At 37.7% G+C, this 15336-nt stretch overlaps 1 protein-coding gene and 1 long non-coding RNA gene across 2 annotated transcripts in view; one reads left to right on the forward strand and one right to left on the reverse strand.

The window, feature by feature from the left end:
* Positions 1-13257, forward strand: part of tacr3a (tachykinin receptor 3a) — a gene marked incomplete at its 3' end in the record, with an annotated part of 40203 nt that extends 26946 nt beyond the window's left edge. The window contains exon 5 of the mRNA XM_081360374.1: positions 12969-13257. Within this exon, the coding sequence (XP_081216500.1) occupies positions 12969-13257 (289 nt within the window). The remainder of the gene's footprint in view (positions 1-12968) is intronic.
* Positions 9511-12203, reverse strand: LOC308687669. The gene is made up of 3 exons (XR_014029780.1): positions 11835-12203; positions 11202-11268; positions 9511-9567 (listed from the first exon to the last, which is right to left on the reverse strand). It is a non-coding gene; the product is annotated as an uncharacterized lncRNA (long non-coding RNA).
* Positions 13258-15336: the final 2079 nt, after the last annotated feature.

Below are 15336 nucleotides of genomic sequence, written 5' to 3' on the forward strand. Positions count from 1 at the left end.
GACTCGAGTGCCACAACAACAAAAGATTTATGACACAAATGTATTTTTGTCATAGCAGCAGGAGTGTTGTTCCCACTTATAGTTGCATGAATAAGCCTTATCATGCACATGCAGTAATGGACACCCATGAGATGTTGCTTTTTTGTGAATAAATAGTACTCCTAAATCAATGATTGAAATGAAAGTGTCATTAATAATCAGTCCAAGTGAAGGACGTGGACATGTAACAGGCTTCACTGAATTTCCTTTTTAAACAAAAACTCTGAAAACTCTAAGGTTCAAATCTTAAGATGGTTCCATGTGGTACATGAATAATCTGTTAATAGAATTAATTAACATAGTATTTCTCCACACTGAACTTATTTCTCATTATTTTTCAAGGATATAAAATGAATAGGTGTATTTATACAGACATTTTAAAACGATAGTGTTCCAAAAATGACAATTCTGTCATTATTTCCACTTCTTCAGGTTGATTCAAACATACAGAGAGGAAAATAAGTATTTGAACACCCTGCTATTTTGCAAGTTCTCCCACTTAGAAATCATGGAGGGGTCTGAAATTGTCATCGTAGGTGCATGTCCACTGTGAGAGGCATAATCAAAAAAAAAAAAATCCAGAAATCACAATGTATGATTTTTTACCTATTTATTTGTGTGATACAGCTGCAAATAAGTATTTGAACACCTGAGAAAATCAATGTTAATATTTGATACAGTAGCCTTTGTTTGCAATTACAGAGGTCAAACGTTTCCTGTAGTTTTTCACCAGGTTTGCACACACTGAAGGAGGGATTTTGGCCCACTCCTCCACACAGATCTTCTCTAGATCAGTCAGGTTTCTGGGCTGTCGCTGAGAAACACAGAGTTTGAGCTCCCTCCAAAGATTCTCTATTGGGTTTAGGTCTGGAGACTGGCTAGGCCACGCCAGAACCTTGATATGCTTCTTACAGAGCCACTCCTTGGTTATCCTGGCTGTGTGCTTCGGGTCATTATCATGTTGGAAGACCCAGCCTCGACCCATCTTCAATGCTCTAACTGAGGGAAGGAGGTTGTTCCCCAAAATCTCGCAATACATGGCCCCGGTCATCCTCTCCTTAATACAGTGCAGTCGCCCTGTCCCATGTGCAGAAAAACACCCCCAAAGCATGATGCTACCACCCCCATGCTTCACAGTAGGGATGGTGTTCTTGGGATGGTACTCATCATTCTTCTTCCTCCAAACACGTTTAGTGGAATTATGACCAAAAAGTTCTATTTTGGTCTCATCTGACCACATGACTTTCTCCCATGATCATCCAAATGGTCATTGGCAAACTTAAAACGGGCCTTGACATGTGCTGGTTTAAGCAGGGGAACCTTCCGTGCCATGCATGATTTCAAACCATGACGTCTTAGTGTATTACCAACAGTAACCTTGGAAACGGTGGTCCCAGCTCTTTTCAGGTCATTGACCAGCTCCTCCCGTGTAATTCTGGGCTGATTTCTCACCTTTCTTAGGATCATTGAGACCCCACGAGGTGAGATCTTGCATGGAGCCCCAGTCCGAGGGAGATTGACAGTCATGTTTAGCTTCTTCCATTTTCTAATGATTGCTCCAACAGTGGACCTTTTTTCACCAAGCTGCTTGGCAATTTCCCCGTAGCCCTTTCCAGCCTTGTGGAGGTGTACAATTTTGTCTCTAGTGTCTTTGGACAGCTCTTTGGTCTTGGCAGTAGTTGGATTCTTACTGATTGTATGGGGTGGGCAGGTGTCTTTATGCAGCTAACGACCTCAAACAGGTGCATCTAATTTAGGATAATAAATGGAGTGGAGGTGGACATTTTAAAGGCAGACTAACAGGTCTTTGAGGGTCAGAATTCTAGCTGATAGACAGGTGTTCAAATACTTATTTGCAACTGTATCATACAAATAAATAGTTAAAAAATCATATATTGTGATTTCTGGATTTTTTTTTAGATTATGTCTCTCACAGTGGACATGCACCTACGATGACAATTTCAGACCCCTCCATGATTTCCAAGTAGGAGAACTTGCAAAATAGCAGGGTGTTCAAATACTTATTTTCCTCACTGTATATGCTGAAATATAAAGTCATATTTTGGAATGACATGTGGATGAGTAAATGATAAAATAATTTTTGGGTGCACTGTTTTAACGCAGCGTAAATGAATTTAAGCATCAGTATTTGTTCTTCCTGCATAGATGACAGAAAATAAGATATGCACTGAATGTCATGACAACGACACAGAGATCATTAGAAACAACTTTTTTCCCAAGGTTTTAATTAAAGGAATGTTCCAGGTTCAATACAAGTTAGTTTGTATTGACATCATCCTTGATATGTCATCGATCACCACAGAAGAACATTTAGACTCATCCTTTAGTTTACAAAAACTAGCAAAAGGCATCTTTACAGCAATGCACTAACAATGGAAGTCACTCAGGCCAATGCATCTATTAAAATTTGCACGGTTAAAAAAAGTAAAGCAACAAAACATTATACATAAGATATGTTTTACATACATTTTTTCAACTCCTATCATGACCATTGAAACCCATTAAACCCAACCAGAAAACCCAGAAACCAAAAACGACTAAGAAAAAATCACTCTCAGGTATTACATTGGTAACAAATTATATATGCCTAGAATTATTTGTGATACGTAATTTGAAATGAATATGAAATAATTGAAATTAATTATTTAAGATGAAAGACATTATGTTTGCCCGCTTGAGCATTCCTTTCATTTCATGGCCATACAAAATCATAGGCATGAAATGTCTTTCTCAGGTTTATTTAAAAGCTTACTGTACCACACTGTGAGAGCATGTCTGTACATTTAAGCTCCCCATAAAATATAGCTAATGACCTTTATACAGCTCTGCAGCCTTTTTTTTTTTTTGAGCACTCTACCAGTTGTAGCCTGGCAACCGTTGCTATCCACCATTAACTTGATCAGGCTGGGACAGCCATAGCATTGACTTTATGTAAATGCACCACAGATGGAAAACATGGCTAAAATGCAAGACTGGATGATAAATAATCCACATCTAATTTCTTCAGGTGCCATTTGGCTTTGTACCGGAGCATAACAATTTGCAACCGTACGCTATTCAATAAGCGGAAAAATAGACATGGCAGGATCATTATCAATCATTGAGCTGAATATTGCGGGGGAAATAACTGCTGTTTAATGTACCTGACAGTATTTGATTATTAAAAATACATGGCTAAGCTTGTTATGCTGGCAGTCGCCTCTGACACCTAACCTGTGATTTTGGTTTTCTCTTTATCCTGTGCAGTCACTCGAACTTAACAAATTGATTGCTTTTAATGGCTTTTGGTCATTTTCAAAGGTATTCAAAGCCTGTTACCACCTCAGAGTAAAAAAAAATAAAAAAGTAATTGTGAGATAATAGGCCCTATCATACACCGGCGCAATGCAGCACCAGGCATGACGCAAGTGTTTGCTAGTTTCAGCCTGACGCAGTTATCATTTTCACGTCCTGCGCCACGTTGTTTAAATAGCAAATGCATTTGCGCCCATTTGTGTGCCCATGGGCATGCTGGTCTGAAAACAAGATGTGTTCAGGTGCATTGTTGGCGTGTTGAACTGAAATAGACTGCGCCATTGACCAACTGAAACCTGGTCTAAAGTCAATGGCACAGTATTTTTTTTTGTTAGGGACTGTTCGTTATTTATTTAAGGGGCCACCGGAGGAGTTTTGAGATCTGTTGTCAAAAAAGACATGACCCTCCCTTCGCCAGCAATAATTTTTTCTATGACCCTCCAAAATGATTGTGAAAAAAGGCATGACCCTCCCCGATAATTTATTGATTAGCCTAATTCTGTACTGGTTTGCGCTTGGCAAATATGTTCAGATAGCCATGTTTGTTTGTTTTTTAAACCATAAACTCTTGCTTTCTCATCTGGCTGTAACGATATACCAAACCTACGATTCGGTTCGTATCACGATTTTTTATTTTAGATTTGAAAAAAAAAAAAAAAATCATGTTTTCGGTGCTGATGCGGTGTGACTCGTTCAACATGTGGGTGACATGTAAATAATGATTATTAATATGTCATATATAGCTAGACATTTTAATTGTTTTCAATAAACAAGTCTGTGTCTACTGCAAAGATGAAGTTGACGATGCGTCGCGATCTTCTCAGAACGCGCCAGAGAGAAATGCACATTTCATAAGGAGAAAGCAGTCTGTTTTCCTTTGTTTTGAATTGTTCTGCATGTTTAAAAGTAGACATTACAAGCTTTCTATTCGCAGGTCTATGAGGCAAGTAGCATACCTTACGCTGAGTTTCGGTTCATTTATGAGACAAGAGTCCAGTTCACTCGCCCGCGCCTCTGTGTCATGATTATCTATTTTCTACTATATTTAGACTACTTCTTATTTATTAAATCCAGATGAAACATTGATTAAAATTAAGATAAAATTAATAAAAAAACGAAATTCACTTTAAAGAAAGGCTTTGTGCTTTTTGTTTGAGGTCTCTGTGCAATTTTTAAAGTCGCTTCAGAGCAGTCATGTCCGTGCGTAATGGAGAACTGTCACGTCCGTAACATTTTTTTTTTTTTTCACATAAATGCAAACACGAAAAATAAAATAAAAATAATATAAAATTTAATTTTCTGTGGAGGCCAATCTTTATTCATCCGGTGGGTATATATATTTTGGTTTGCACAGTGTAATTTATAGAATTACTAAAAAATATTTTGCCACCTAAAAGTTAAAGTTTTTTTGTGTCACTTCACATGTGTATTTCCCTCATATTAAATATAAAACGCATGTGTAGACTGATATTTTTCTAATGTCTTGACTCCTTTCAGACGTTTCAAATAAATGCATTTTCTGAGAATTTTTATTTTAAGTTTTGACTGCAAATGTCACGTCCATTCACTGGAATCGCCAAATTAACGAATTTATCCTCAACTAGTTTTTGTGGTGTAGGTCTATGTATTTTATGTTAACTTAAATAATAGCCTACTAATAGTGATTTAAAGATGTGGTAGCGCTGCGAAGATCGCGAGTCGTCAACTTCATCTGTCTAGCCGACACTGACATAAAAAATAACTGTTTTATTAGTAAACAATTAAAATGTTTTAATGTCTCCTGCTATATTGAACATATTTGCCTGTTCCTTACAAAACACTGACAGTGGGGTTTTTGACTGTTTTTTTTTAGCAGCTGCGGACAAATTATTTCGACACACACACACACACACACACACACACACACACACACACACACACACACACAATATTGATAAACAGGATTTTTTTTGTTGCTTTTTTAATACAATAAAAATTTCATTTAATTTATTGTTTAATAAAATTATAAGCCTATTATTTTTAGTTTATTAACAGCAACAACAGCTGTAAAGATGAAGTTGACGATCGCCATCTCCGTAGTGCACGCTATAGAGAGAAATGCACATCATTACATAGGCTAACCAGAGAGTAGCCTATTTCTTTTCGTTTTAAATTGTTAAAAAGACATTTCAAGCTTTCTTAAGATATATTTAATGTCTGTGAGGCATATGTTGAGTTTCGTTAAGTTAGGATGAGATGCGCTCCTGTTTACGAGCAGTGCAGACCACGCGGGCGCCTCTATGATTGTGTTGTCTGCTATATTTGGTATTTGGCAATTGGTTGATAAAAAAATAAAATAAAATTAAGATACAATTTAAATAAAACGAAATTCACTTAAAAAAATCGTTTTCTGCAAAACAAAACTTAATTAAGTGGTCAAAATCATGTCTGACCCGCTCCATGTCTCTCGATATTGCGTATACTCGTGTGTGCGGTTCACTTTTCATAATCAACATAGATGAAAAAAATAACATTATTATATTTTAACAAAAATGAAACTAAATGAGCTTATTTAATGGTAACACAGTAGGCCTACAGACTCTGTATTTGTACAAATTGCTGCACATTCATTTAATTCTAAATTTTGCACACACAAGTTGAAAGGCATTTGTTTGTGCATGCATGTAAAACACATCTGCAACATTTATCAAGTTCACTGATAATTATGCGTGCATTTATTAATTATTATCTTAATGAATAATGTAACAAGGACGAAGCATGTAAACTGTTTGTTTGGATCGATCATCGCAAATAGATCCGAACAAGGGAGTAGGTTTGGCCTCAGCTTTGGTGGGGACATCCCCCCTCCCCTTCCCCCTGGAATTCTTTTGTTGTAAGATACCAGTGCTTTAATGGTGATTTCAGACTGTTGGCAATACAGAATATCTCAATACAGAAGTGAATCTACTTCATCTCATTATATTGTATCCTGACCCCAATACACCATCCTGTATACTGTCCCTAAAGAGCTAGTATAACTGTATAGGTCCAGCTACTTCTTCCTCAACATGCTCTGTGACATCTTCACAAGATGTCTGAGTTTTCTATATGTAATTAAATAATGAACAAATGAATAAAATACACACGTATCATAGTATGCATTCAACACAACAAATCCATTATTATAATCTATTATTATTATTATTATTATTATCCATGATTACAGTATTCCATTAATACTAAAATTGTATCTACTATTCTATATCAAATTCTATATATATATTCTATTCTTAAATATTAAATTCTTAGGCTACACTCACTCACAAATACATTTCATAAATAGAATGTAGAAACGAAAAATGTCTCAGATCCACTGTTTATGTTGACTGCAAGATTCTAAGTTAAGGTCAGCTAATTAACATTCAGTGACTTGCTAACGTCGCATTATATCATGATAGCGCGACTTCTATGAGTCTATCAGTGCTGTGCTGCACAGCCTAATCAATACTCTTAACCTTAGTTGAAAGATTGCTGCTGCTAGGTTTAACTGTAACAACATCCTGGGTAACACATACTATCACCAATACTATTTTCCACAGTAGAATCTGCATTTGAAAGCCTGGTCAGTCACTACTGCTAGTTTATTTGTGTGGCTAGTTATTTTGCCTACTTACACTCTGCTTTATGAAAAAGCTTCGTATATTTCTTCTTCTTGGGTGGCATAGCTGATCTATCTACAAAGTACAAAAAGTGGCAAAAAACGGAATATTAAAATGTTTTACTCTGGCCTTTGTATGTGGCAGAGAGACAGCCCTGGTAACTTACCGTCGGCGTCGTCGACACGCGCGCACACACACACACGCACACACACACACACACACACACACACACCACCCGCTCGCTGCCAGTGCAAGCACAAAAGTAGTCCCGGCCCGTGCGTGTAGCCTGTCAGATACACCGCCGCCAATCAAATTACGGCGTTTCTTGTACTGTCGTTGTTTTGGCCGTTGGAATCGATCCAAATAGCAGCGCAAAGATCCAAATAGCAGTTCAAAGGAGCTTGCTAAATATTGGTGGGGACAAATTTGTCATCTCAAAATATTGATTGGGACTAGTACCTAGCGTCCCCCCCTAAGCCTACGCCCATGGATCCGAATGAAGAAACGTACAAAACCATAGGCTATAGAAAATGGGTGGGCCCGGACCTAAATGCCTACCGGGCCTAATGGTAGCGCCGCGGCTGGTGGTAGCCCTACATCTTACACATCGTGGAAACAAAATAAGAATGGAAACTAAAATATGCAGTATCGCCCTACAGCGCACATTCTATCAGCAGTTCTGGCGCCTCAGTCCATACTGTTAAACTCGACGTACGTTCACATCACATGTTAATGCAGCGGTAGAGTTACACTCACAGGACACTGTGCACTTAACAAAAGTTCATTATTTGCTCGTGCTTTAAAGCTTTGCCGGGTAAACATTTCTTTGGCATTCTGTTCAAACAGCGCCAAACTGGATTTTTGTTGGGTCAGACCCATCTGATATCGAAGGGGGGCTGATAACGCGAGATCAACATGGAGCTAAATGGAAAAAAATAGCACCAAACAAGCCACTTTGAAATGTTGCTGTTTTAATGAATATAAAAGTTGGGTGACCCTCCCCTCAACAAAGAATAAAAAGACATGACCCTCCCCTATTTTCCTCCGGTGGCCCCTTCCATACACTCTAAAAAATACTGGGTTAAAAACAACCCAATTTGGGTTATTTGGCAACCCAGCGCTGGGTAAATATTGGACAGAACACATGCTGGGTTATTTTGACCCAGCAGGCTGGGTTTTTATACATTAACCCATCTGCTGGGTTGTTTTTAATCAGTGCTGGGTCAAACAACCCCCATGCTACAGGTTATTAATTTTAGATAATAATAATAATAAAAAAAACGAATAAAAAAATATTATTAACAATAATAACACTACTGTTTATTGATTCAATTAAAGTGTTTATTCCAGGAAATTAATATAATCAAAAATACATTCATGTTAAAAAAAACAGACATCTGTAACATAAACGGAGGCCCACGAAAATAAAAAATAGCACAAAAATTTTGTGCTAAAATGTTGATATGTTAAAATATTATAAAATGGTAAGATTCTCAAAATTCAAAACTCTTCACTTATAAACTGTAAAATAGCCTACAGCTTAAGATTCTATTCACAAAGAATACAATAAAAAACACGTAAGTACATACATTGTAATTCACTTAAATAAGCAATCATTTAGTCCTGTGTAGCAAAATAAAAACATGAAACTCTATACCTATAAACTGTAAAATAGCCTAGCTTAAAATTATCTTCACAAAATGATAAAAAAAAAAAAAACGGAGTCAACTTTTCCAGAGTTTCCCCATTCACCAAAAAACTGTCCAGCCATTCCAAGCTCCAAGACAAAGGGGAAGGGTTTTGCTTCTCTCTGCCTTTCCAGGTAAAGCACCATGTTGGTTCCAGACTAAATGAGGGAAAGACAATATCAGACACAGATAATTATTTAAAAGTGTGTCTTAGGTTTTCATAAGAGCAGTCTTAAATTAGTTAAATACCATCTTAAATTAACTTAAAGAATTAGTTCACCCCAAAATATAAATTTCCTAATCATTTACTCACCCCAGAGCCATCCAGGATATCCATGTCTTTCTTTCTTCAGTCGAAAAGAAATTAAGTTTTTTTGAGGAAAACATTTCAGTATGTTTCTACACAGAATAGACTTAAATGGCAACCAACTATCCCAATGTTCAAAGAAGGTTCAAATGTCCGTCATTTGATTGTTTGTCATTAAAGTCCATTCTGTGTAGAATAATCCTGAAATGTTTTCCTCAAAAAACTTAATTCCTCTTCCACTGAAGAAAGAAAGACATGGATATCTTGGAAGACATTGGGGTGAGTAAATTATTAGGAAATTTTCATTTTGGGGTGAACTAATCCTTTAAAGAGTTGTGAGAAAATGAAATGCATGTTAGATTCAAGCAGCAATAAAACGATTTATCGTGCAGCCCTACAAACAGGTGTAAAGAAATGAGCCTGCTCTTTTTGTCCCCTGTTGTTTTACTTACCAGTTGTACATCAATGAATGAGGTTCTTGTCTCTTGAACAGTTGGCCGAAAGGTTTTGTGGCCAATCTTGTACACAGGCGGGGGAAGAATGACAGGCAGGATTGTAAGTGCTAGTATGCCTTTGGAATCTAAGAATAGAAAAATGGCAAATTAGAACTTGTTCGTTCATCAGCTTTTAAATTAAGCAAAGTGCATTTCTAACTAAGGTCAACTTAGAATGAGTGAAATTAGCTTAAATATATAACAGTTAAATATGTACTCTGGTAATCTGAAAACATTTAGTGTTATTAAAGGTATAGTTCACCTTAAAATGCAAATTTACTCACCCTCATGTCAAATTTAATCGCCTCATTTACTCACCCTCACGTTGTTCCAAACTTTTTGTGAAGTTTCTTTCTTCTGCTGAACACAAAAAGATTTTTTAAAGAATGTCAGTAACAAGATAGTTGACGGTAACCAATGACTTCCATAATAGGAAAAAAGTACTATAAAAGTCAATGGCTATTGTTAACTGTTTTGTTACCAACATTTTTTCTTTCGTGTTCAGGAGAAGAAAATCATTCAGGTTTGTAATACCTTGAGGGTGAGTAAATGACGAATTTTCCTTTTCAGGTGAACTTAAAGCAGTGCTTCTCAAACCCGTCCTGGGGACCCCATACCACTGCACATTTTGTATCTCTCCCTCATTTAACACACCTGATTCAGCTCATTAGTACAGACTGCAAAATTTAAATTGGGTGAGACATCCTAAATTATGGGGGTCCCAGGACATTTGAGAACCACTGCCTTAAACCAAGAAAGGGGCAAACAAGCACGGCTATCTATGAAATTACACTGACAACGACTAGGCACAGAAGTGGTACCCTATGCCAGCCCTACAATATAACTGATTTAAATTGTCTTGTCATGTGCTTGTACTTGGACAAGTAAATTGGCCATTCATGTTTTTGAGCTTATTGTGAATGGTGTAGCAAACTTTGTTAAAGGAATAGTTCGCCCAAAAATGATATTTAACCCATGATTTACTCACCCTCAAGCCGTTCGAGATGCATATGTCAATCATTTTTCAGACGAACACATTTTCAGTTATTTTAGAAAATGTCTTAGATCTTTCAGTGGTTATAATGTGAAGCAATGGGGTCCACCTCCTTCAAGTCCCAAAATGTGCATGCATCCTTCACAAAAGTAATCCGTAGGACGTAGCATAGAAAGCGTCGTGACGTAGAACGAACGTGACAGCGCAGCGAGAGAGCAGAGCAAAACAAAACTCTACGTTCGTTCTACGTCACAACGCTTTCTACGCTACGTCATACGCCAGCATCCATCTCCATGAACGCGCGTCGACCGCTACCGGAAGCCAGTTATTTTCGTTTATAAACTTTTAAATATGTATATTTTTACGACAAAACCGCACGGATTACCCTCAGAAGGCCTTCGTTTATCCCCCTGGAGCCGGATGGATTACTTTTGTGAAGGATGCATGCACATTTTGGGACTTGAAGGAGGTGGACCCCATTGCTTGACATTATAACTACTGAAAGATCGAAGACATTTTCTAAAATAACTGAAAATGTGTTCGTCTGAAAAAAGATTGACATATGCATCTCAAACGGCTCGAGGGTGAGTAAATCATGGGTTAAATATCATTTTTGGGCGAACTATCCCTTTAAGGGTTAGGGTTGGCACTGGATGCAACTGTGAAAAAAAGATTACATACAAAGAAAGAGAATTTGAAATGCAAAATTGTTCATCACATATTTACCAGCAATTTTTCAATGAGGCACTCAAGACTCCAGTTGAGGAGATTTGTTGAACAAAAATGTCCATTGCTGTAAAAGAAAAGAAGGAAACATCTGATTAGTAATATCTTTACAAATTTAGCATGTCTTATACAATGTTTTTAAAATTAATTTTTATGCTGGCTCCAGTTAATTTAGAAAATATATATATAAATAATTTTAATGAATCATTACTTAATTAAAAAAATAAAATAAATAAATAGACTAAATAATTTTTAACAGCTTAATTAACTATTGTTAATTCACAAGACTGTAAACAGAAGAAATTTTGTGGGTATTTTGTGGACTCTTTTTTTCAGAGCCGGTTTAAGACCAAATTGTACTTCAGTAACTACTTTGATTATCTTTACATAGTTTCTGAACGTAACTGAAGCAACACTGAACTGACTTCAAATGAACAATGACAGTTTTTGATAAGAATTGTACTGAGCTGGACGATAACACTGTTTTCTGCAGAAATGCTTAGCCAAATTGAACTAAGGCGCACACACCCAAACACAGAGAACATACTGCAGCATAATTCAATATTTTATGTAAAGCTACCTTTCGAAAATGACTAACAAACACAGTTAAATAATAGGTAACGTTAGACTTACAGCTTCTTTAGCATATCCAGCCACTAGCCAGTGACGTTACACTGCATCCATCCAACACCGCCGAGTCAAGTAACCCGCAACATTTCTGGAGATAAAACAGACACCAACAACTGTACTTAGACATTGTGACCGTGTTTTAAGTGGAATAATTGATTACAGACCGTGTAAAAATAATGAATGTTATGTGTAACGTAACGTTAACGTTAGCATACGTTAACGGTCGCTAGTTCGACAGACGTCGACGTCGTCAATAATTCATAGTTCATTTCAACATAACTTCTTGTTGACTTTCTGACTTCTTTGACTAACGTTACTTAACATTAGGAAAGTTGTAATAAAACAGGGTTGCTCACCTTTACGCTCGCTCCTGCTTGAACCTCTCGTCCTCCTGTTGACGTAGTGATTTGAACAGTGTGGAGTGTGGACAAAAGCGCGCGACTCGCGAGGAGGCGCTGGGTCAAAATTTCCAAAACAAACCCAAATGCTGGGTCATTGTCAGCTGATTACGGAGAAAATAACCCAGCAACATAGTCAAAATGCTCAACCCAGCATTTGGGTTTAAAAAATAACCCAGCATTTTTTAGAGTGTAAATACCGAACGGTCCCTTATTTAAAAGAGCGCATTAGTGATGTGCGCCTACACTCTCAGAAAATAAAGTACATATTGTACCTTTAGGGGTACAATGGCTTGTTACTGGGGCTGTACCCTCAAGGGTACAATATCGTACCTTAACCTTTAAAAGAAACGGTACATATATGTACCTTTTAATGCTTTTTGACCCTCAGAAAGGTACATATATGTACATTGAGGTCCAATAATAAGCCCTATAGGGTACGTTACTGTAGATTGTACCTTGGGGGACAGAAATGGACTCCTACTGTACCCCTATTTCTTGGCCTTAAGTGCTCCTGTGCTGTGCGCTTTAGACTATGCGCTTAGATCGTTAAAATAGGGCCCAAAGTTTAACATAAGAAATAAAGTCACACTGTGAGATAAAAATTTGTAGTTGCAACACATGAAACTTAAGTTGGAATTGCAAGTGAGAGATAAAATCCTGCATAAATGTGCAATTAATATAGCCTATTTGTTCAGTTTTTAATTCATGTTTTGTGTTTATTCTCGTCTTGGCTCAGGTTTCGGGCCGGCTTTAAACAGGTTTTCCGCTGGTGCCCGTTTGTGAGGGTTTCTGACTACGACGAGCTTGAGCTGCGGGCCATGCGGCATAAAGTAACGCGCCAGAGCAGCATGTACACGCTCTCACGAATGGAGACCACCGTTGTCACTGTGTGTGACCCCTCAGAGCCAACCGCCCACCCAGGCCGGAGGAGCCTGCTCAACCACCAGCACAACGGCTGCTCCAACCCGGCCAAGAGCAGAGAAGTAACGTATATGCAAAGCGACCCGAAGGAGGAATTCTGTTGAGGTGGACTTTTGATGTAAGATTCACACTGAAGTATCAAGCACAGCCATTTTAACGAATCTCATTGCAAGGAACGATGAGAAGTCATATCTTTAATTAAATATGCTAATGTGTAACACACACACAACAGCATCCTCATACAGTAATTTTTCAAGAACTGGGTTTCATGGAACATGCCTGGTGTGCTTTGCCTTGAAAACTTGAGAGTCGCCCCCAGCACTCATCATCACAAAGACCAATATTGTCCAACATCTGAGGAGCACTTTGTCCATACCAGAAATTGTAGATAGAGGTTCCCCTTTGATGCCAATCAGGTACTGTTTTCTTTCATCGTGTGGTTAGCAAGGTTAGCATACTACATGAATGCCAAAGGTCCGATTTGATTTCTCCCTGAGGCTGAACACTCAATTCTTGTTGAAATATCTCATGTCTGAAATGGTTTATCCTCAACAGTGTGTGTAGGCGCGTTTCCAGCACAATGGCAACTTGGCTGAATTGTGAAGTAAAATTCTCTCTCATTTAATCTAAAACATTGGTTACACTTTATTTTAAGGTGATGTAGTTACATTGTACTTAACTAGTACTGAATAATATTAATTAACTACATGTACTTACTATAGAGTTAGGGTTTGGTTTAGGGTTAGTTTCTTGTAATCATGCATAATTAACTGTTATTACTATAGTGAGTACATGTAACCTGTTGCCAAAATCATTAATTTAACTGATAACCTGAGATGGTAAAACCAATTGTGCATCAATTGAAGATAGAGGCTGTTATTGGAATAGCATGCTACTTTTATTACTACTGCAGTTTGTATGCATATTTTCGGTTTGCATGGAATACCTGGATGAACTGTTCAGAGTGCACTGTGTGGGATACTCTATCCCAAAATGCAATGCGCATGACTTTTCATGACCTTTCATTTCAAAGAACCAGCGGTGTGCTTTGTTGTTACATTGCTTCATTGGTCTACTGATCAAATTTTTATGTTTCTTTGATAACTGGACGCTACTTGCTGAATTAAACACAGAGCAATGTAGCATGCTGCTCTTTGAAATGTGTGCACAACATGTACTGTTGCACATCCTATTTTTAAAATATATATGCAGCATACAGTGCTGCAGTAGATTTGGTCAACCAATGCTATATTTATTTGATCAAAAATACACTTAACAGTAATATTGTGAAATATTATTACAGTTTAAAATAACTGATGTAATTGTTCTATTTTAATATATTCAAAAACATTATTTATTCGTGTGATGGCAAAACAGCCATTACTCCAGTCTTCAGTGTCACATGATCCTTCAGAAATCATTCTAAAGGACAATTCACACTTTACGACAAATGGCAACAGACACTTCATCCGGTTTTGTCTGATAAGTGTGTTACCCTAGCCTAGAAATCTAGACGCACCCTAGCGGCAGCAAAATTTATTTTGCAGCCAGGGTAGTCTAGCAACTCTCCGTTGACTTTCGGAGCTGTAAAAACCTAAATTGGGTCAGGCCAATCACATCGTGTATAGAGTAGGCGGGGCGGGCTTAACATAATTACGACGAGTTGCGACGGTTCCCCACTACTTGAAAACAAAGAATGGCGGCTGCTGCTGGCGAACAGTCTTTCGAATCGGCTTTGGAGTTAAGTTCTTCTTTGAGAAAGAGCAAAGAACGGCACTTAAGTCATTCTTAAAAAAGGAAGATGTGTTCGTAGTTTTGCCAGCCAGATTCAAAAGTTGAATCTATCAACTAACGTTAGCTCCGCTGTTGGGAAAACGCTCTGGTTGGTTGAAGCGCTGTCCTATTGCGTGCAGAGGGAATTTGAAAGACAGCCGTTTATCCCGCCCCTCGGATTGAGCCATAACTATGGTGAGTTTCCAGTCCTAACATCTTGATGTAGGTCTGGCTTGCCAGGCTAGTGTTACCCCTGACAGTGTCAGTTTAAATGCCGGAGTTTGTTTTCGCTGATTGAACATACTAAATCTGATATGTCTGGCAAATGAATTGGTGATTGTCTGCGTTGGTCAGCATTTGTCGGTGCAGTGTGAATTGGTCTTAATTGAATTGGTGCTCAAGAAACTATT

Source organism: Scardinius erythrophthalmus (genome assembly GCF_964197995.2).
Source record: "Scardinius erythrophthalmus genome assembly, chromosome: 3".
Taxonomy (NCBI): Eukaryota; Metazoa; Chordata; class Actinopteri; order Cypriniformes; family Leuciscidae; genus Scardinius; species Scardinius erythrophthalmus.